General features: G+C 47.5%; 1 protein-coding gene across 1 annotated transcript in view; it reads left to right on the forward strand.

Annotated features, from left to right (window-relative positions):
• Window positions 1-22,837, forward strand: part of LOC120836317 — a 122,579-nt gene extending 99,742 nt beyond the window's left edge. The window contains exons 4-7 of the mRNA XM_040215764.2: window positions 3,400-3,612; window positions 7,804-7,943; window positions 9,816-10,195; window positions 22,782-22,837. Coding sequence (XP_040071698.2) covers window positions 3,400-3,612; window positions 7,804-7,943; window positions 9,816-10,195; window positions 22,782-22,837 — 789 coding nt within the window. The remainder of the gene's footprint in view (window positions 1-3,399; window positions 3,613-7,803; window positions 7,944-9,815; window positions 10,196-22,781) is intronic.
• The last annotated feature ends 643 nt before the right edge of the window (window positions 22,838-23,480 follow it).

The raw sequence follows: 23,480 nt of genomic DNA on the forward strand, positions 1-23,480 counted from the left end.
TGACAAACTCGAGCCTAAGTTGCCGGTTGAACTCCCTCGTCGCGTGGGCTTCGCTGCATACATACACAGGCTCCTGCTTTCCTGAAGTATCCTCTTGTTGTTACCCAGCTCACAGTCAGATGGCGGGTACGGCCAGCATCTACTTACGTACACAGCTTTCTCTCGAGTTTGGAGCAAAGCTGAGCGGAGTACTGTACGGCGAGGCAAAGGAAGATGAATGAGCGATGGAGTCTAGCCAGCGATGATGTCGTTCCATAATCCTATCCTTCACTGCCTGCGATGGTCTGTATCAGGGGCCGTTTAGTCGTTGGCGGGATCTCTGCTTTTCTTTGAAAGCTGTGGGATCACCACTATAGGTATTCGCGACTGGTTGGCACGCGAAGCCAAGTCTCAAGGTGTTCCAGTGTCTTCCTTTTGTGTGTGTGTGTGTGTGTTTATACGTCGTTTAAACGTCTCTTTTTTTTCCCCTGATTTCCTGGAGCCGCTTTGCACCTACAGCCAGAATCTCCGCTCCATTCGGGTGGCGCAAGTTTCCTCTCTTTCTATTCCAAAGGGAATTGCTGCAGCCCCATTCATCTATCTATCCATTTATCTAATGATGACGTTAAAGGGAGGAGGCCGGCAGAGACCTTCGGGTGATGTTGGCTTAGCCGCCACGCCTGTTTCCTTTTAGGTGCTTCATTTTGGGCGGGAAAGACGGAAAAAAAGAGGGGACCGATGTCGATGTCGACGCGCATCCTTGCCCCCCTAATCGCTGCCACGCTAGTTTCGTTTCCACCCTTCTTTTCGTCATTGGGGACAGAGGCAGCGGAGCAATACAACCTAAGAGTCAAGGCCTGCGCCCCCCCCCCTCCCCCCCCAAAAAAAAAAATAAAAATAAAAAGTCATTTTTAGGGGATTTTTAGAGCACCGCCTACGGTTTCAGCGTCTGTCGGAGAGCCACGAACGAAGACGTCATCCGTAGGCCTTGCCCTCTAGGTGGTATGGAGCGGAAGCCCTTGTCTTAGGCCGCACGGACAATTGGACGCACAAACGCGTACCGGAGGCGGCGAAAAGAAACGGCCGAGATAAACAGTTCGTCTATAAATACGGAGCCAACAAAAAAATGCCGGTCGGAGCGCGCAAATGGCCCGTACGGTTGCTGCTGAACGGGTCGAGGCATCCCTCCTTCTCCGCTGCTCTCCCCTCGCCCCTAAGGTGTACGGGGGCCTCTCCTACCTGGGGGGACTTGTTTCGGTTCCCGGCGGCTTGTGTTTCTCTTTCCGAAGGAGGAAGTATCGGCGCCTTGCCTTTCCTCGTTAGCCAGCTCGCGTCGGTCGCACAACGGCTCCGGTGTACGCGACTCGACTTGACTGTGGTGGACGGTTCCGTGTTCGGTTGGACTAGATGCACGCCCGCCGATGGACGACACCGCCGGAACGGGGACTGTGCCGACTTGGGTGGAGGGTGCCTTCGTGTTTGTGGGTGTCCGGTCTTCGAGACGCCGGTGTCCGCTCCTCTACGACCGCCCGGACCGTGATCGCGGGTTTTACTCGGCGCTGAAGACGATTTGAAGCATACCCTGGACCCCGTTTAACAGCCTGGCTCGTTCGGTCGATCCCCTAGAAGCAGTGTTCTTACCGTGTTTACATGAAGCTACTTTCTTGTACTGTTCAACTACTACCGTCGACCGTCGTCTGGTATACCGTCGTCTGCAACCGTCGTCTGCTACCGTCCTCTGCTACCGTCGTCGTCTGCAACTGTCGTCTGCTACCGTCCGCTAGTGCTGCCCGTTACTGTCTTCTGTTGGGGTGAACTGTTGTTGCTGTTCGCTGCAGTCTTCTATGGTCGTCTTTTGCGGCTTGCAACTACAGTGGTCAACTAACTTCCTCAGCTAGAGAAACCTGCAACGATTGTTTTTTTCTCGTGGTCTACTTTGTGCGACTTGTTGTGGTGATTTTTGAACACTCATCTGTTGGCATTGTTTTTTACGGTCATCAGCTGTAGCCGTCCGGTACTGCCTTCTCTGCGTCAAAACTATCTACCACTGTGTTTCAAAGTAGTAAGAATTTGTAGTTCTCATTTTAAACTTGGGATCAACCAATCTCCCAGATGTGCCTGGTGTGTAAAGACCCGCGTTACCTGTGCTTCGGGAAGAAACTGGGATCACCGTGCTTAGCGAGATAAGCGAGGCGTGGCGACAACCCTGGGCCCGTGAACCGAAACCGGAACTGTGCGTCGCGCTGGTCCGCCTGCGCCGACGAGTGCATCGATGGCCGACCCGGACGTGCTCGTCTCGTCCCTGGCGTCGGCAGCGGCGCTCGCAGCGAGCGGCTATCTCTTCGCGGTCGGTGTCGGAAGGATCAAGGTAACGGCACGGGAGGGCAGACCGGCGATGGTCAGCCGGTTTGACTCGCTCGATGGCCATACTGGCTCGAGGCCGAGAGCCAGGGATTGCGCGGTCGACTGTCGAATTCCTGCCGGCACTCGGAAAAGTGTCGCCATTTGAATGCAGATTTCGCCGCCGCTGCGGCGATTTTATTAGTTCCTTTATTTTTTTTTTTTTTTTCTGCGGAGGTCAAGTGCGTTGACAGTGGAACGAACTCGTTTGGATTTTTGCTTTTGGGTCCTGTAAAGTCCGGGGATGAGGGGGAGGGATGGGGGGAAGGTATTGTGTATGGCGGTTGTGGACGGGTCATGTGGTGCGGAGAGATCTTTAGAAGGTTGAGCAGAAAATAGAGCAAACTGAGCGGACGTAATGGTGAGTAACCGCGGGCGAACCGGTATTGGCGTGACGTTTTTCGGAACGAGACTGTGTGCTGAACGAGGTATAAACGCAAAACAGGCGATCTTGTTTGCGTCTATGTTACCGAGTTAATACTTCAGAGAAAAGCAGGATAAAATGCATAGTACGTCATCCTTGTTGGTTTCGAAACGTAGGAATCCAAGTTGATACGAGGGACAGGAGATTGACTAGTGCTGCAATTAAAAAAAAAAAAGAAAAACTTTTTTTTTTATTAAGGAAATTTGGTAAGTTAAAGTTTTACGTGTTACCGTTACTACATGTGCTAGTCAGATTACGGGAAAAGGGGGGGGGGGGGGGGGGGGCTTGCTTGCTTTTTCACGTGTAATGCATACAGAAATAATTTACACCATTGGTCGTGTGCTGAAGGCACAGTGAAGCCACCATTCCTGACTTCCTGCGAAAGGAATACTGGGGTGCAAACATAATCTTCATTACGTGATTAAAATAAATAATAATAAACCTTCCGGGAAGCCACAGCATGCCATCAACATTTCGCTAAGAGATTTAGCCTCTCCATAACTCCGGTGCAGCTCTGACGACATTATGCATATTTTTTCCCAGGTAAGAAATGTGGGGTGTTGGCAGACGTTCTCAAAGTCTTCTCTTCCTCGCAGCAAGCGATCCGAGCCAAGGAGGACCAGGCACCGGAGCCCAAGTCGGGCAGTAGCCGAGCCAAGCCGCTGGCGCCATCCCCCCTGAAGAATTCCTCCATGTGCCAAGTGGTCGACCATGACTTTGCGGACGAGGAGTTTTGCAGCACCGACGAGGAGCTCAAGAACTCGAGGCTCATCCGACAGAACCTGCTGGACATCTCCGATTTCGATGAGGTGAGGGCCTTGCTAAAAAGAAACGTCAGACTCGGTGTTATTTGAACAATAAGATAGTATCAAACGAGGATTCAATAAAATGTAGTCGTAATATTTCATCTTCTGACGGCACTTGACATGCACACGTTGACTAGAAAAAGTACACAATCCTTCCGCTTGCTTTCCCTTGGGCAAGTCAGTAGGACTGATTTTCAAGCGTCACTATATATGAATAAATTACTAGGTTGGTTTTCATTGGAGTTTTGGCGCAAGAACTTAAGTTTCAAACTTTTAGTGTTGTGCGAATATTCGAAATTTCGAATAGTAGTTTCGAATAATACACTCTTCAATATTTGCTTCGAGACAAACTGCAATACTCATACATTTCGAAGTGTTGAGCGTTGCGGGTTAGCCCCGTTGAGCAGGCTTCTTTCTGAGCACCGGTGCACTGCGGAGAAGCAACACCCGCGGAAGCGAGCTTCGCGTGTGTTGCTTCTCCGCAGTGCACCGATGCTCGGCAAGAAGCGCACTCAACGGGATAATCCGCCGCGATCAACACTTGCACAAAGTTTGAATATTGCAAATTCCGTGGTTGGTAGAAAAGCGCAATCTCGAAGCGGGGTGATGCGTGCGTGCGCCTGGTGTATTTCAAAAGAAGCGGACACTTTGTTAATGTTAATATCCACATTGAAGTAAAATTTTTAGAATTAGACTGTGGCTGTTAGTCAAAGCTGCCCTGATAAACCCATTTTCATCATGCGTGATCCTTTTCTTTTTAAATTTGGGATTGAAGAAAGAATATTTGCATATAGCAAGGTTTGTATATCCGCTCGGTAAGCTATAGCCGTGCATTTCTATCGGCTTAATTTTATGTCAAATCCGCCATTTACCTGCCACCTCAAGGCATTCTGAGGTCACAGTGGATAAATATAGTTAGATTAAAGTAAGTTTATCAATGGACAAGCAGAAGCTTGAGAACAACCTTCGCAACTTTAGCTTGGTTTTCATTTAAGCATGGTGCAACAATAGTGAAAGGCTTGGAAAAACTATTCAATATTCAATTAAAAAAATATTTGGCTAAAACCACTATTCGCTTCAAATTTTCTTCAATCTCAAATCCCCTATTTACTCATGACTAGAGTTTTTATATAGTATTTATCATAACGCCACTGGCATTAACAGCTAATCTTTTAACACCAAATTATTTTTCTCATCGCAAAGATCATATGCACAAAACCCGTGAATACAAAACCAAAACAAAGCTTCGCAAATTTTTTTTCTTTTTTGACAAATTCTTTTGTTGTTTGCCCTTTACAGTAATGCCATATAGGCACTGCAGAAGCCGAGTGAACAAAGAATAAAAGGTCACTAACTGCGTTTAAGTGAGTGTGGCAGCGTTTTGGTCCGGACCTCCCATATCCGCCCAGTCCATCTCGTTTGGTTCGTCGTTTTTGGTCGTTCCAGCCTGATGCACTCCTGTTGCTTTCAAGTAACTATGGCATTAGAAGAATGCAAGTCACTGTCTTAGTTTTATTAGACTCTTTGTTGGGAGCATAGCAGTAGATTGGAAGACTGGATAAAACATAAGATAATGTAGTTTTTGACCAACACTGTTTCTGGCTCAAGTTGTTCTCTCATGAACTCATGGATCCTAGGATCTTAGGTATCATCAAGGGTTATGCATTGTTAAACTGGTGTCACTTGCGATTTAAACGAGGCTTTTTTACAATAACCTCTACCGTTTATTAAACGTTGAGATTGTGTTGTCTAATTCTATTAAATTACTGGTTCCACTCAATAACAGTTTAAACTTGCCTCTGAGGAACCTATAGTCGCCTTTCTAGCCTGAGGGTTACTGAACCCGTAGCCCAAGTGCACTTCTAAGTTGACGTGGAAACCGAATCATATGACCGTATCTACCGGACCACACTTTGCACCCAATCTATAGCCCACCAGAGCAAACTTTGGTATAAAATAAGTTTTTCTTTAGATTGTCCAGACCTAGTGGATAATTCACACCCGGTGCACTGTTCCGATGGGAATGAAGTACTTGTGCGTTTCGTCAGAAAACCCTTGCATCATTGCTTTTCATGGCAGGTTCACATTGGCATTGTTTACAAGGAAAGCATTAACTTACTTGGTCACTAAAACATAAATACCTAACATCTCATAAAAAAAATTTTAAATATTACGCTTGTAAATAGTTCACGCCGCATAAAATTCCTACTTATAAATATGTGTAGCTCCGCAGCTACCTCCTAAACCTATAGCTGCGGCACATTTTATGAAAAGTTGATTGTAGACTGCATTGTAGTACACGCTCGCATTAATGCAAGGATGGGATCCACTTACTCCTCCAGCGTGATTGCTTCTCGGATGTTCACGGCATTGTTTACAAGGAGAGCTTCTCCGTGCCATTGTTTAGAAACGCCGGCCCGCTTCTCGCACTGGCCTTTCGCAACCTTGCCTTGGGTGCTTCGCTCGTAATGATTTTGCGAGGCCTCGCGCGTCGTTCTTGGGTGAATGGAGTACTTGTGTGTTCTGTCGGGGAGCCCCTTGCATCATTGCTTTTCGTGGCAGGTTTGCATTGTCGCCGGGTGAAAAGGGCCTCTCTGTCTTCCAGATAGTGCTTTTAGCTCGCTCGTTGCGAAAGACTGTGGCAACGGCGTGAAGCGGGGTTGCTTGCAGCCGTGTTGATGGATGGTGGTTTTAACCTTCCATACGACGATCTTTCTGAGCGTAATGTTTTTTCGGGAAATGTTTCGTGGCTAAGTACAGAACCAGTTGGCATCGCAATGCAGTTAGTCCCAATGCTATGCTGAGCACATGTTCGTCTGCTTCCTTTGCAGGGGCTGTGATGACGTCAGAATGCCGAGCTCTGATTGGCTCTAATTGAAAGATAGTGGGTAGACGTCAAGGTAGCTTGCTTTCAGGGCTACCCACTATACTTCAATCAGAGCGGATCGGAGCTTGGTGTTCTAATGTCACCACAACCCCCGCAGAAAATGCAGACGAACTTGTGCTTCGCATACTCCATTCCACTGTAAGTTTGAGAGCAGCCAACACTGCCATCTGATGGAACCACCGAGCGGCGCTAAAAGTATGCTGAGATCCTGCACCTTTTCCGTTTGTGATTGGTTAAGCCGATGGTAAAGCAAGTGCGCAAGACGTAGAGTGCCGTCACGATGCACTTTTGAAGCTGCTTGATTGGTTCCATCGCAATATGGCGTTGGCCGCGCTCGGACGTGGTGCGCAACCTTTTGCTTATTTGTGTCTTCTGCCTGCTTGGCCTACTGTGCTCAGTCCCAAGTACCATGTGGAGAGGGACAGCTAATTGTCCACATTTGATTCATTGCTTATAAGACTGCCACGCAGAGAAGTTAATTGTGGATCAGTCTAGGAGGGTAACGGCGCCTCCCAGCTTCCAGTGCGTTCTCTGAAATTTACAAGTTATGTGACTTTCACGCAGTTAACACACTTTTCTTTAACTCTCTTTCACTGCTAAGGTTGCTGTGAGAAAAATTATGGAATTTACAAAAGCTTTTTAAAAAAGTATATGCTGACTGCTCACTCAAAACTAAGAACTGTAAATTTTGTTTTTCTTATGCTCATCTATATGGAACAAGCGCGGAAAGAATCGGTTGGCTCTTACAAGAGCTCTGGGATCAGTAAATCTTAGGAAACATGCTCAGCTGATCTCCCTAAGGTAGGTGTAGACATCTAAAGTCCCATTCACACCCTTGCGTTTACTTGGACTGAGTTCTTGCGATCTCTTACAACGAGAGGAAACATTGGCACGCTGGTGCCATCTATGAGATGTCCCTGGTATTGCATTTTACTGGGGCAAAGGTATTGAGTATTTGCAAGGTTAAATGTACTATTGTCTATCAGAAATAGTCGTTTATAGCATTGTCAAAAGCTTTTCCCAAGAAAAAAACAATCATGCACAAAACATTGTAGGAAAAATATAGGAACTGCAGGTGTTCTACGGCTTGCCGATAGATGGCGACAGTTTGTTTTAATAATCTTAAGAGATTTTAAGCGGTTTTAAGGCACATGGTCATGAGCAGTCGCAAGTGTATGAAGCAGCCTCGAGTCAATGCCAACTAAATTACCACGGTTCTGTTTCGAGTTTTAGAAATAGAGATAATATTTCTACGGCGCAAAGGGCATCGATCATAACCGTATTCTGCAATTGCCGTTCCACTCTAGGTCGAGGCGGCCTTCTCGTCCATGATGGAAGACGGCGCCGGAGACGAACTTCCGGCGGTGGCGCCCTACGATGGCCGCTTCCACGACGAAGACGACGTCATGGACGGCGACTACGACTCGAGGGATTTTGTCGTCCATCGGTGAGTGAGCGGTTTCGATGCCGTGCTTGAACACGCCCCAAACTGGGGACGTTTAGTGTCCTTACTCTTCGTGTGCTGGAGCATCCCCGAACTTGCACCAGAACATGTCGTGGGAGTAGGTGTGGCGTGCTGCCGGTTGTCGCAATCCTGGAGGTTGGTTGTTGAAACGCTGGCGACAAAGCCGAGCAGGTGTGAGTGTCGCTGTGGCGTCCCAGTGTATGGCTGCTGAGGTGTCTGGTGATCAGCCGACTGCAGAATAATCTACCGCAGAACAGGCTTCTGTCGCGTTCACCTCTGCTGTTGTGGCACTTTCAGTATCGCCGTAGACAGCCGCATAAACGAGTTGTGAGATTACCAGCCAAAAGTCGAGGCAACGAAAGTCGGAGACGCGAGAACACAGCACTCAAAGGCGCATTGGAGGTACCGTAATTTCGGGGTGCCTACCATCGGGGAGGTCCTATGGAATCTGGAACTGTTAAGCAGTCTTAGTCGATCGCTTTGCAACGCCCATGCTCGCTGACAGTGTCCTACAAGTATATCGGGGAACTGTTGGGGAATTTTAATAAGATCCTTGACAATCCCTACAACTATTGGGGAATTGGTGGGGATTTTTAGCTGGGTCTCTGACAGTTCTCTAGAGGTATTTGGGGGAATTCTGAGGGAGCTTGGCCAAAACGTAACCAAAGTCTGGTAAATTTGTGAGCATATTATAAAATACCGAGCAAGCACCTACCTAAAAGTTGCAGGTTATCACTAAAAAATGGGATGGGCACTTGTTAAGCTCAACTGCAGAGAAGCAGAAGGGGGGCACATTGTAGGGTAGGACCCTGTTTGGCCTCTGTTTGGTCTGATGGAATGATATAGCAATAGAATATGGCTCTGATGAAGCAGCGAAGCTTCACCATTTGGCGCTCACACACACACACAGACATAAGACTTCACTGCTTTACACCAGCGTGCTGGGCGAAGCAGCTGATACGGAGGAACTTCCGAGCTCGGTGGGCTCGGAAGTTTGTTGGGTTGAGCGCTCGATGTGTTCTTCATTTATATTTGAAATGTTTTAAACGTAGGAGATGGGCTTAGATGGGCCCTACTAACTAAAGGTGACTAAGAGATTAGGCATGTACAGATGTAAAGATTTTCAATATGAATGTTTTTGCATTTAGGTAAGGAAATATCTGTGTTTTCAACCAGTTTTTTTGTTGAGATTAGCACGCAAGCTCAAAGTGTTTGCTTTCTTAAAGGGAGGCGGAGAGCTAGCACATTTCGCCGACTAGTGGACACTGCTTCTCATAGGTGGCACCATCTCCCTTGAGCATAAGCGTCATTGTAAATAAAATTTCTCTCTCTCTCTCTTAAACATATCAAGATGAGAACTGTTCCAGTTTTGTGCTGGCTGTTCCTTTTACTTTTTTGTGACATAATATCCATTTCTTTTTTTATTTTTATTTCCTTCAATCTTGAAATTCTATCGAGAAATCCAATTGCTAATGAAACTGGTAAATTTGGCCGATGCTGTAAGGGAATTTTTGAAATTACCTCAATCCACCATTTTGTTGTTAGAATGAGTGAGTGAAAAAATGTATTATCCATAAAAAAAAAAAAAAAAAAAAAAAAAAAAAAAGATCTGTGATGAGGTTTATAAGCTTTTGTGCACTACCGATCTGAGGGTGTCGAGTGAATATTCGGAATACTCATTTTTAGCATGTGCCAGACAGCTCATGACAACAAAATGGAGGACAATATTACGTCAGCGAAAACAGGCTATACAATAAAAGGGAATTTAGGTGCATCACGCAAGAATCGACACGCGCTGCCAGAACGCTTTCAACCTGCTCGATTCACAAGCGGTGCGTCCCTCTTCCGTCGCAGGAACACATTCAACTCGGTGGACGACTACAACTCGGAGGACTCCACGACGCACGGCAGTCCGCAGTCGGACTCGCTGCGCTGGCGGCCGCCGGAGCGCCGCCACCCGCACCACGACCCGAACGACCGCCACGACGACGACCGACGCTCCCCGGACTACGCCAGTTCGGAGGACGAGGCGGACTACCACGTGGACTACGCCTACGAGGGCGAGGACTCGCCGGACTTCGTGGACAACAGCGACGCGTACGCGACGGACCCCCGTCGCTACGTCTACTACCCGGAGGAGAAGGAGCTGGAGGTGATTCCGGAGGAGGACGAGGAGGAGCTCCGGGAGCAGGCGGGCAGCCGGGAGGACGCTGCGTCGGACTGCTCCTACGGAGGTGAGTGCTCGTGGACGCTTACACTTTTCACCGAAGGGAGGGAAAGATTTCCTACCTTCGACCACAAGCTCCATTGCAAACTTCTTACCTTCGGCGACGCTTAGGTGCCTCGTGCATCTCGAGCAGGTGTGCGTGCTGCCAAAGTGCAGCGGAAGGCACAAAGTGCGTGCCGGAGGCGGTGCGTTCGAAAGACAAGCCCTGCCGTTATCATTCTGTCAGTGAATCTAGCGTCGTAATGCAAAACACGCCGTCTGTCTCTCGTTGAACGACTTTTTGCCTACATAGTTCGTCAACCTCCCTCGTTCGTCTGCTCGACTTATCTGCGCCGGATTCGTCAAGGACCGTTTTTGCAGACTTGGCCGGCACTTTCCCCCGAAGAGTCGGCCTGCAAGTAGAAACCTTCTCTTTTTTTGCCATACCGCGGCGAAGGCGGCGGTGACGCAGAATGCGTCGTGTGTTCTTTGTGGTGACGTTGCGCGGAAAATCTGGGTACGCACTTCGTGACTCTACGGCGTGAATGTTGTTGCGCTTAGTACCTCTGAAAGAAAGCCCCAGAAAAGCTAGCGCTGCAGCTGGAGTGAAACCCAAAGTTCACGTCTGGTGGTCACACACCCCAGCTTTGATCCCACCCCTCGTGTCTCCCCGTCCCCTCCGAAGCCCACGTTTGTCCCCTTTCCCCTCGCCTCCTGCACTCTTCCACCACGTGTGCAAGTGCGCTCGCTCAGTGCCGCCTAGACGACAAGCCCGTAGTGCGATTTTGGACGTGACCCCGTGGAGGCCAGCGCAGGAAACAGATTTGACTTGACTGCTGTGTTATCGGCTTTCGGTCGGGATTCGTGTTTGATCGGGGAGGACAGGAGTTCCAACCAAACCCTGTGACATGGCATTCGTGTGACGTTCCTCCGTTAAGAGGCCGTATGTGTTACCAAAGACTGCTAGGAGCCAGCGACGTAGTCCATTGCCACTTTTCCCACTGTCGTTCCTCGTGCAACAAGAAAGGGCGAAACCTCATCTTCATTACTTCTTGCCGCTCATTCTTTTTCGACATTTTAACGACTTGCCACTCTGACGCTACTGCTGGACGACACTTCAAATAACGTTTAGTTGAACTGCATTTGAGCAGCCTGCATCACACACACTCGTTTGGTGAATTGTCAATTAAAGGGCAACTCCGCTCGATTTCGGAAAGTTTGAGATAGTGGGGGATATAAACATGAAAAGTAGTCCAAGACAACTTTAGACCGTTTGTCTCATGGAAGCCAAAATATTTTTCGTGCAATCTTGTTGTTTACCATAATTCCAAACCGAAACTGAAACTTCGGCTCAGCAGGGCGACATTGCACCCTCGATGTCACTTGCATACATACCCATGTGGGATACAAGGGGCCACGTGATGTACGTGCGGTAACCCAGAAAAGATGCGGATGCGCGGGGAAGGGCGAGGAGCAAGGAGGGAGGACGGGCGAAGCGGCGGCGGCGAACAGGCAACGCAAGCGGTGATGAAGCAGGCTATGTAGGCGGCAACCCAGGCAGGTAGTCTGTTGGCACCGGTTGGCACGTATGTCGCTGAAACTCATCCCGTACAACCTTTTCCCCCTTCTTTTTTCTCTTGCTCTCGTTCGTTCTTTTTCGTCTGTCTCGCCTCTTTGCTTGCTCAGACGTGGAGCGCACCTGTAGCGCTGCCTGGTTGGTAAGCTCTCCCTGGAAAAGGAAATACCAAGAAAAAAAGCTGCGTGTGATACAGATGTCAGCCACAATGAAAATACAGCATTGGCTGTGCCACACGTCGCCCGCTGAATTAGCGGATTTTGGTGACTTCGTGCCTCTTAGTCTTTGTCGGGCGGTTTAATGATCGTTTAGGAGGTATCACGTTCTAATATTTGACCTTCGGTCTCTCTAGATGATATGGAAGAGAGTTGCATTATTTGCTAACAACCAAGATTGAAGCGGAGCTTTTCCTTTTAACATTCCCGTGGGGCTCGAATGAAGGTCTTTTGTGCCACCTTTCTGAATATGTTGTACCTTTGACCTCGATTCGTGACTCTTGGAGCTTGAGGAGCGCCGGAAACGAGTGTGCAGACTCTTTCTGTGGTGTGGCGCTTGCATTTCCGAGCGAGCTCCTCCTCGATTGCCGTCTTTGGCTGCGGTTTGCAAGACTATTTTTGAAGTCGAGAAAGCGTCAAAGGCACCATTCTCTCGTCGGAGAATGACCCTGCGGTAATAGAAAGGAACCATCGACGACGCCCGAATTGCACCTTGAATGACCAAATGCAGTAACGTTCAAAATTCGTAATGAACAAGACGTCGATGGATTCTCTCCCTTGCCAGTTTTGGATACGAATGTCTGCCGTGCCGGTGACCCTCCTATGTAGAGACAACACAATGCTAACCAAGGCCCCTACACCGGCAGTCAGACTACACTAGCCACATCACCGTTTCACTTTGTGTGAACCAGTGGCGTTGACCTAGTGAGCTCCACTCTCGCATGCTAAAACTGTGCGGCACCATTTGGAATCGTAAAATAGGGGTAAAGAACATCTATGCAGTGTATATTCGGTCTTCTGCTCTATTCCCGATGCACTGATTCACTAACGAGAGACTGAGGTGGGGGGGGGTAGAAGTTGGGAGTGCTCGGACATAAAATATCGAAAAAGCTCTTCGAGCATTGAACTCAATTTGGCTTGAGTACTGGAGCCACTGACAGGGTGAGAATTTGATCTACACATTCATGTTGACTACTGGAAATGGCTGGCTCGAAGCCCAAAGAAATAGCATAGTACTGCGGTTGCAAATGTTGACACTTAAAAATGCTTTAGCTGATCAGTGCATCAAATGATGATAAAAACTGTGTAAAGTTGTATCATCTTATTGAAAATTTCGAGTTCATGGACAATACCCAAATCAATCTCCGCTTAGTTCTTCCATCATGGGTATCTTTTATCCTCGTATTGTTATCGGGTCATACTGGGCGCAAACACTGGCAGAACCGTTGTTCGGCAACCCCAGGTTCTGATGCACCATGCAGTTAGTATTGAAAAGTGACTTTTTTTTCTAGTTTCTAGAGTGGTATTTTTCTCAAGACTGGTCTGGATGTAGTAAATGAACCAGTTTCCAACCCCATTTCCTGCCTGACTGCCTGATCCCTGAGGCTTTGTGTCTGTTGTAGAACTTCCAGGGATTATAAAGGATTAGTTCAGTTTAGGGTTAGCACTTCTGCAAGGAGGGTACATTTCAAGAGCGCATTGATGTTTTCTTTTCGCATTAGTATGTTAACCTTTATTGTTTAATTTTGTTGTTGGTTTTCAGTTTTTTTCTTCTTCTACAACTTCGTCTACCATTGAAAGTGAAGCAGTGAGTGAGTAGGAAGGTTAGGGGGAAAATAAAAAGATTTCTGCCAGGTAAAAAATGATTTCGTGGGTTCAGGGTCCATGAAACAAGATGACTGCTCTCTCGCGTTCCATCAAAACGGCACCGGGCGTCCCTCGCTGCCGTTTCAAGGTCTTGGGGCGGCCATTGGCTGTAACTTTTCTTTTTTCCTGTCTTGCTCCACCCCATTTTGTGTTCAACCTCCTGCAGGATGTGACTACGGTGTGCGGATTACAATAACAAGGCGTATTTTCTATCATATTGATTAAAGGAGACCACAATATTGAACATCCATGCCATGCAGCTTTACAAGTCCTTCCCCAATTGCAGAGATGCGATTACTGTGCCAAAGTGCTTACCCTGCTGCCCTGGCACATTAGACCAAAATACTGTGATGCGGTTGCTCCGGCAGCTGCGTCAAGCCGTGCCAAATTGTTTACCCCGTCGTATCTTGCTACGATCGATCCGAACGTGAGGAATTTGCGTCGCCGACTCACCAGTGTAGCGGTGTGAGTCGGCGACTCACCGCTACACTGCCAGGTCGCTACGGTAGACTTGTGCGTACTTTCAGAACTTTCGACAATTGCTTCGAATAACGCGCTACGGTATCTGATTTTCGTATCGGTCACTGACACAATTTCTAAGTACTGCGATATTTTTCATTGTCCGCTGTCTTTTTGGGCGGGCCAACTAGCTCCGTTGAGTGCGCTTCTCTTCGCGCACTGGTGCACTGCGGAAAAGCAGCACCCCGCGGAGTTGGCGCCGCGATCTCTCGTATCTCGGCTTCAACAACCACATTTTGGTTTCAAAATTCGAGACTTGATTGGGGGTAACTGTGTCACTAAGTTTATTATTTTACTTGATACCTCTTTTTACCTCCTCCCCCTTCTCAAATCTCCCTTCTATAGATTTATTTCACAAGGACGCCACCATCTTGCAATATCGTCACTTCCCGTATGGGTGAAAACATTGTTTTGACGTCGCCACGCCAATAGAATATATTAAGGATATAGCGCAGCCGTCACACGTTCTATCGACCTCTTTCGCTTCCTCTCATCCCCAGCCACCTGGTAGGCATATCCGGTGTGGGCGACGAAAAATATAATAATAAAACAGTTTAACCTGCAAATAGTAAAGAAATAAAGGGGAGACAAAACGAGAAGGGGTGACGGCCTCACGCTTAGGTTATCTTAAATGTAGTCTATTCGTGTGGCGACGGCAAAAGCAACGTTTTCGCCCATACTGGAAGTGACAATGTTTCAAGGTGGCGGCGCCCTTGTGAAATAGGTCTTCGAACAGATTTTTTAGAGCGCAGCTCTTAGGCGATCGTTTCCATTTTGAGTGGCGTCGGCGTAACCGCGCGCGTTGCATAATGGGATGTTTCTCCGCTAAAGATAGCGGGGAAATTTTCCCGCTAACGTTAATGGGAAAATTTCCCCGCTCTATTTAGCGGAAATAATTTCCCGCTAAATATAGCGGAGAAATTTTTCCGCTAAATTTAGCAGAAACATTTCTCCGCTACATTTAGCGGGGAAATCGACTTCACGTGACCTCAACACCAACTCAGTTTGCCCACTAAATTTAGTGGGGAAAATGACGTCAGGACCTCGTGTCACGTTACCCATGAACAAATTCAGCGTCAAGAGGAGAGGAGGAAAGGAGGAGGAGGGTAGGGGCATAAAATCCCCTCCGTACCCTCCCCTCATCCTCCTCCTCCTCAACAGCTGCGCTCTAGTTTCGCATTACAGGAATTTGTAAACGTCTCATTTCTTTTTTTTAAGGAGGCGTTTGGTACATTACTACCTTTCTCGTTGTATGTGAATCGCGGTCCGCGGACACTACGACAGGTTAGCTTCCATGATCAGTGAGCTCATAAAGAAACATTTTTTTTAAATTGTGCCGTAATTAATTTTTTTTTAATCGGTTGAAATCTGCAGAACTGAATATTCTGTTTGAGAAAAATCAAACTAGGTGGGCTATTAATGAAAATGAGTTGTTTAGGAGGACGAAGGCAAAGGGAGACATTGCCTTTTTAGTCAGTGCATGATATTAGCAGATTATTCGCAGCAGAATAACTAAAAGTGTAGCATGTTTCTTTTTTTTTTTTTTTTAACTCGGAATGTTTTTTTTTTGTTTTTTTTTTTTTTGTTTTTTTTTTTCGGCTCCCCGTAGAGGACCTTTGGCTGGTCCGAAAGGTGTTTCGAAGTGACTCGGACCAACCACACCAGCGAAAACCCACCTCGCACCAAAAGTTCATTCGGGCATATTTTGAAAACTTCCGATTATCCTTTTGACTAAGGCATCATTTCAATCGATCTTTGCATCCAACACGACACACCACTCGGAAGCTCGGCGCTATTTCTCGTTGTTCGGGCTCTTTTCGGGCGGGTGCGTTAGCTCCGTTGAGTGCGCTTCCCCCCACACATGGTCCCCTGCAGGGAAGCCACAGCCGCGAAATACGCATCGCGATTCTGCATCACACAGCATCCCTCAAAAACAACGACAACTACAGAGACTACTACTACTACCAATATAAATAATAATAATAATAATAATAATAATAATAATAATAATAATACACTTTTTTTGTCTGCTGGCAAAGGAGAGCACTCCTTCAGGCGTCCGTTGAGCTCGTCGCTCTGAGTTTGTCTCACCGCGGCACCCTTTTCGCGCCAATCCTTTCTCAATTGAACTTATTTAGGTCCCCGATAAATTTAGCGGGGACCTGACGCCACACGAGCGTCGGCCATTGTGGAGGCCACGTTGCTAAACGGATTTCACAAACAAAATTGAGAAAAAAAGAAAACAAAACCACCAATCCGTGTCTTTTCGTCATATAAAATGGTCGCCCTTAGTAGCTTGTGGGGGGAAAGGGGGGGGGGGTGGAGAGTTGCTCCCCCCCTCCACGTTTCCTCTCCGCTCCCTCCTTAAATCCGCCTCTCCCTTTGGACGCATTCTCAAGGCTCGCCCAGGCGTCCGCAATGTGGGCGGACCGGTATGCAAACGACACGTGCCGATCGGCCAAACGGGACGAACGCTACTCGCCAAGTGTGCGCGGGGTCTTGGCCTGACCCCCGCCAACCCTTTCCTTCTCTCTCTCTCCGACAGCCGTAGCGGTTCCAGTGAAAAGCTCGCGCGAGTCTCCCGGTTTCGTGCGCAAAAGCGAATGCTGTGTATTCGGGAACCGCTCGCTGCTCGTCGTGATTGGCCTCGTTTCTGCGTCGGCCCGTGCCCGGAACTGATCGGCAATACCGGTCGGAGACCCCCGCTCTCTTCCCCTTTCTTCTTTCGCGGATCCGTTAATCTCCCGCTGGTGAGACGCTACGGGGGGTACATTCGATAAATATCCTAATGGCGCGTCGTTTTTTTTGGAGGCTCATTATAATTACTTCCGCGACTTTTGCTTGCCCGAGCGTTCTGGCCGGAAAGAAAAGTTGGCGGAGAGGCGAGCTAACAAAACGTTTTACTAAGAAAAAAAAAAAAAAAAAAGTTGGCAGCGATATTTTGTTTTTAAATTTTCATAGTATTTGAATTTCTATGCAATATTTAAGGAAACACTGACACCCCCCCCCCCAAAAAAAAAAAAAAAATTATATATATATATATATATATATATATATATATTTTTTTTTTTTTTGTTAGGCGATTAGAGACCAAAATAAAGGGGAGACAAAGTTAAATAGTTAGACAAAGTTTTTAATAAAGTTAAAAAAATTCTGAGCTGCTCGAAACCGAAGTTGAAACTGAACTGGAGAGGAAGAAGAAATATAGAGGAGGAGAGAGTCCGCGGAAGTCACGTAGTTGTGCAACTTTTTGTTTTCCAATCAATTTTAGAAGCCTTAAAAAAATGGGTATCATATTTATTTTCTATTTTTAATATTGAGTGTGTGCCTTCGAGGACTCGCGTCTTTGATTATATTTGGTGGTTGTGTCTAACCCATAGAAAACGGCACGTGACCATGGAAAAGAGAGTGAGCGCGACTCCAAGCGGCCAGTTCTCGATCGGCGGTTTTCGGGCGGAAAGAAAACGAGTTTCGAGCCGCAAAGTGTGTTCTGGGTAGTTGGACTCTCATGTGTCATGCACAGATAAAAACCTTGGCGAGCATAAATACCCTATATGTGTCACTTTAAGGAGCGATCGCTTCAATAATTTTGGAAGGCATGAAACGACACGGGACGTAGTCACGTGACTCACGGCGTCAAGTCACGTGATGTGACGTCACGCGACGTGGTCACCTGACTTCACGTCACGTGACTAGACGACTCGACGTCCAACGACAACGAAGCCGGTCGTGCTAACATTCCCTGCCACGGGATATGCAGACACAGGCGGATGGGCGCACTTTGGGGAGTAAGCCTCCGTCATAGTTTACACATTATAAAGCATTGTATAAAGAAAAGAAGCATAAGAAACTAGTGATGCATCGAATCTGCCGAACTCCAGATTCGGCAGAGGTTGGCGCATGCCGAACTTTTGAAGGAAAGTTCGGCGAAAATTGGGCAAATGTCTGCGCACGCTCGAGAACGCGACGGTGCCATGGGTTTCAAATGAACGCCGTGCAGTCATCATTGTACAGTGTGTTACAACCAGCGGTTACGTCGAGGTGTAGGGTAGGGGTGCAGGCAGGGAGGGCTGGGTCGGCTGAGATGTCCATGACTTGGAAAGTAGAGAGAACGGGGGAAGAAGGCGTCAGTGCCGTGAGCACTGCTTGTACGCCTCTGACTTGATGTACACCTTTTGGTTTCAAGCTTGGATTGCGCGCCGCGCCAACAAACCGCAACATAACATCTCCTGTTTTGTTGTGTTCTTATTCGAGAAGGCGGTATTGCGGAAGGTTAATCTGGTCACGTGTTTGTCGGGCTTGTGGACGAACTAGGCTATCAATCCCTAACTCTCTAAACGCATTGCAGCAGCTGTGCATGGGTGCCGCCATAACTGACATTCAGTTTGTGTTTCCTCTCATTCCGTCTACTTCCCTTCATTATTACGTAGCAGGCCAGGTTCTAGCCACCTTAGAGTCAATCGTGTCCTCCTTCACAGCATTGGCCTTTATGGAGGCTCATCAACCAACACCTCCTAGGTAAGAAAGCCCAAGTGCTGAATCTTCCCGCGTCACTAAAAGAGGCCACCGTAGGCCACGGATTGGACACGGCTATTGCGTCGGCGCTCGACTAGGACTCCTGTTCTCGCTGATTGGACGCGACTCCTAGCCGAACGCTGACGTCGTAGTCGTGTCCAATCTCTGGCCTACGGTGGCCCCCTCTAGGGACGCGGGAAGATTCAGCACTTAGACTTTCTCATCTAGGAGCTGCTGAGTCAACACCCGTTCCAGTAACTCAGTATCTCAGTAAGACCAGAGAAGCTCAGCAATGTCGGCTGTTATCTGGCGCGCGTGCAAAGGGTCTGTACGAGATTATATTTTTGTCAATACTTTTTTCTTTCTCGGTAACATGTCCTGGTTCTGTTGACGGCACACTCTCCGGGAGCCAGACGGATCGGATCGAACCGAACAGCACTCCGACCACATGTAGTGCGTACGCCCGTTGACGGGAGGCTGGATGTAGGTGGCAGTGTCTACGCCAGAGGGAGCGTTTATTCGGTTTACCCACTACCGTCGGCGGCACCTTGTTTGCTCGGCCGTTTTGTTCCTTTTCGTGCTTTTTTTTTGTTTTTACTACACTTTTATTCGTTGAGTAGTTTGTACAAACAGTTCCCGACCGTTATCGTTTGCTCTTTTTCTTTATTTTATTCCCTTTTGACTTTGAGGAGAAAGAGCTAAACGACACTGCGACCGCCGCTCCATCGGGTATCTGGGTCGAGTTTGGAACCCGTCATTATTCCTTTCGACCCTGCAGTGTATTTTTGTTTTTATAGAAGCGGCCGCGCCTTCTTCGGGGAGTACCCCGTCGGTCGTCGGCCTGTCTTTGAGCGCACTGCTGGTAACATGCGCGCAGGAGCTGTTGGAACCGGAGTGGAAGTGCACCGTGCCTCGATTTATGGTCCTATTCAGCAGCTGCACTCTACGCTCGCTTTTGGACGTCGGTATTACGGCTTCTTGCTGTAGCAGAGCACGAAATAACCGGTTGTATAGCATTGCCAAGCGCTCAGTAACGTTGCATTGTCGAACGCTCAATTTCCGCCCAGATGTAGCGCTAGCGCGGTACGGACCAGAGACCAAAGTTTTAAAGCTTGCCGTTATCTGACATTCCAAAGTTTGTGGGTGTCCATTTTAGCCACCACCCATCAGGCCCCGCCTCGTCGCAGCCCCGAAGGACATCACACAAAGCGAAGTACGAAGGATCTACTGGGTCGCTAAACTCGTCAAGCGCAAAGCTGGGGCCGAAGTTGACGGAGCGCACCGATTGGCTTATCACGATGATGACTTGGCGCTTTTTTCGCCGTCGTCCAATCGGCGCGCTCCGCGAACTTTCGGCTCAAACTTTGTGCTTCACGAGTTTAGGGCCCCTGGAGGCAGCGCCTTGTCCTTCGCGAGTGGTAACTTTGGTGCACCCCCGAGTTTCCCCATGAGCTTCAAGTCGTTCTAAAATTAACTGATATAGTGGTTTTCGATTATGATCAGCATGTTCCAAATTGAAACCATATGATTATTTTTACCAATAAAAAGTTAATTAAGCAAGTTCAGGTAATTATCCGACTTATCGCAAAGATTAGCCGCCTATATGATGTTCTTCTGGCCGTATAACTCACCTGCCCAAGCTGTGTTAGTACATCTTTTAATGGATTTTTTTTTATAATAAATCTGGTCGAATTAAAATTTGTTCGAAAAAAAAGTGATAAAACTTCACTTATGCGGTTTGTGGAGGTGAGTTATACGGCCAGGGGGACATAGAATAGGGGGCTAATCGTAACGATCAGTCGGATAATTAAGTAAAATTTGTTAATTAACTTTTGAATTTGTGAAAATAGTCATATGGTTCCAATTAGAAACACGCTGAGCGTCGTCCAAGACCCCTAAGTCAGTCATTTTTAGAAAGACTTTGAGCGCGTGAGAAGCGCAGTAGTGCCCTAAAGTTACCACTCGTGGAGCACGTACAAGGCTGAGGCTCTCATAAGAGACGGAAAAATAGCACGGGCGCCATATCGCAGCCGCTGATTAGATCATGATCGCGTTCCGCCACTGCTAGCTTTGCGCCTGCTTCACCAGTGGTAACTTTGGCACGTCCCCGAGTTTCCCATGAGCTTCAAGTCGTTCTAAAAAGAGTTGATTCAGTGGTTTTCGATGACGCTCAGTAAGTTTTTTAATCGGAACCATAAGTTTATTTTCACTAATTAAAAAAAGTTAACGAATTTTAATGAATTACTCGACTTATCACAAAGATTAGCCACTCACATAATGTCCCACTGGCCGTATAACTCACCTGCACAAGCCGCATAAGGGAAGCTTTCACGGCTTTTTTTAAACAAATCTGTAAAGCTTAAAGAAACAAAACACCCTGTATCTGTATATAGTATAGGTCTCGTGACACCATTTGCTTCATGTATATGCTCGAACATGTCCGAAGACAGTGTTTTGTACGACCAACATGACAACTGTCATACAAAAAGAAGCCTCAGACGGCGACGTATCAGCGGTTAACGAAAACATATTCGGGGGTGTTACCCCGGTTTCGCCCCCGACCACGCTCCAGCCTCCAAGTACAGCGGCGTCGTCGTGTTTTGGTTCCCACGCTCTCCGGAGCGCACGAGCGGCACGTGAAAAAAAAAAAAAAGAGGGTCACCAAAGGGCAGCAGCCGCGAGTTGTACAAGACATGCCCCGGGAAACCCGTTTCGGTTGACCGGAGACTTGGCTCTGCAGCGCGCCTGCTTCGCCGCGTGTTGCTCGTCTTCTGCTTTACGTTTGGTGCACAGAGGACAGCGCCATCTCGTGCAGGAAGGACGTCCCTGCGTCTCATCATAGAGGCATCATTTTAGTGTCGGGAATCGAGCGAGGCGGAACCACTCGTGCTCGTGATCGTTACCCTGGCTCTCAAGTTCGGTCTCCGGCGATATCAAAAACCAATTTAAAAATGAAGCGAGATCTTCGTTTTCATGCTACATTATTTCATCACTATTATAGTTTCATTGAAAAAAAATTCAATTAGTGAGGTTGATGCACGCTTCTGTTTTTGTAAGTCGAGCCAAGGTCCGAAACATTTGGTTGCATCACTTATATCGCTGTAACTTATACCTTTATCGCGTGATCTTTAAATTTGTTAATTCCGACGATTCGTGGGTGAGTAGTTCGCCGATTTAATAATCGGGTACATATTTTATAATTGTTGCTCATACATGAAACATCTTATCCATTTTTCTTGAGTTCGAAGTAGCCGGTTCTCCGAATGATGGGCGCAAATTCTTCGCTCCATCGAATAAACGTTGAATCAAAATTTAAAACCCATTAAAAAAAAAAAAAAAAAAAAAAAAAAAAAAAAAAAAAACACGGCAATTTTGAGCCGCTGTGCCGAATTCACTGTGTTCATATGCCAATATCACGTAGGGTGAGAAATAAGAGAGTTTTAGTATGGCCTAGCGGGCGCATGCTCAACCCACGCTTTGAATTGACGGCACGAGCTCCCATGGCAACGCGAAGCTTTAGCGGACACGGTCTCTTCAAACTCTATAATGAGGGAATATATTTTTTTTTTCTAGGCTGGAAGTGCCTCGGGTTAAAGTGTAGTTAGCACCGCCGGATAAACTGCATCGGCGAATGCCGACCTCGGTATTTCGACGTGCCCGATGTGACGATACATTTCGTGGAAGGAACTTGTCATTAGCGTCTTGAAAACTCGACGAATAAAGGCGCGCGAGTCTTTCGTTTAAATTCCGATGTTATTAGCTGCGAGATATTTTGGTGGCGCCCTCGTATGGTTACCTTTCGTGACGTCATTACCTTGCGAACAGCGAGTTTGATGGTGTTTGCAAGGAGCATGGCGGAAGCTTGAAATCATAGCGCTCTTGAACCAACGCTGTCAACACCGTCATAATTGAAGTTCTCACGTCCTCCTTATTTCCGTCTATGAGAACTCCTTTGCTGACGTCATAGTGAGCATTCGGCCAATCGTGGAAGGCCGACCACCGCGACGCTTTCGATCGCGCACGTCGCCAATAGAGCCGCAAAAGAGCCTCGGTATCCGTCCAAAAAAGCACGGAGGGCGACTTTTATTTAATGAAGGGGTGACCTGGGTCCATTCGACCGAAGTTTGATATTTTTCTTCAAGGTCTATCCGCGAAGTTGCAGTCGGGTGAGACGTTGTGTAAAAAAGAGTTGCTCTGAGATCATTTTGATGTATTTCCTCGGCCATCTCGGAACGGCGTCCATCGGTGTTCTCGCTGGGCCGATATTGTTGCCAAAACTTTAATGAATTCTAAGAACTGGGAACTGGCCAAGTGTCACTTGCAAGGCTATTGCCTGCATCTAGGGACTCGTAGTTGCCTATCACTATCACTTGCAAGGTTATTGCCTGTTATTGCTTACATCTAGGGTCTCCTACTTTTTTTTGTTTGTTTGTTTTTGTTAGAAGAATAAAACAACCAACAAACACTGGCAAAACGAACTTAGCGCCTGCTCTCTTTTCCCCGTCTTTCCTACTCTTTCGCGTTTTTTTTTTTTTTTTTTTTTTTTTTTTTTGTGATAGCATTGACGCCAACGCTCGAGAGTTGCTGCTCTCCAGTTTCGTCTTTGCTTCCATGTTCTTGACGGCATACCCAAAGAAACATCGCTGTTTGCATGCTGCGACGTTTTCGCATGTTTGCATATTCGCCCAGAAACGTCGCGAAGGCAGGACAGAAGCGCCATATTCGGAATACTCACCCTTCCTTCGTACGATCTTTCTTCCGACCTTGGGACACTAAATAACGTACGCTGGAGAGTACCGGCACTTTTTTTCCTCGAGTATCTTGTGGGCGCCGCCATTTTG

This window comes from Ixodes scapularis, unplaced genomic scaffold (genome assembly GCF_016920785.2).
Source record: "Ixodes scapularis isolate PalLabHiFi unplaced genomic scaffold, ASM1692078v2 PGA_scaffold8__174_contigs__length_109621045, whole genome shotgun sequence".
NCBI lineage: Eukaryota > Metazoa > Arthropoda > Arachnida > Ixodida > Ixodidae > Ixodes > Ixodes scapularis.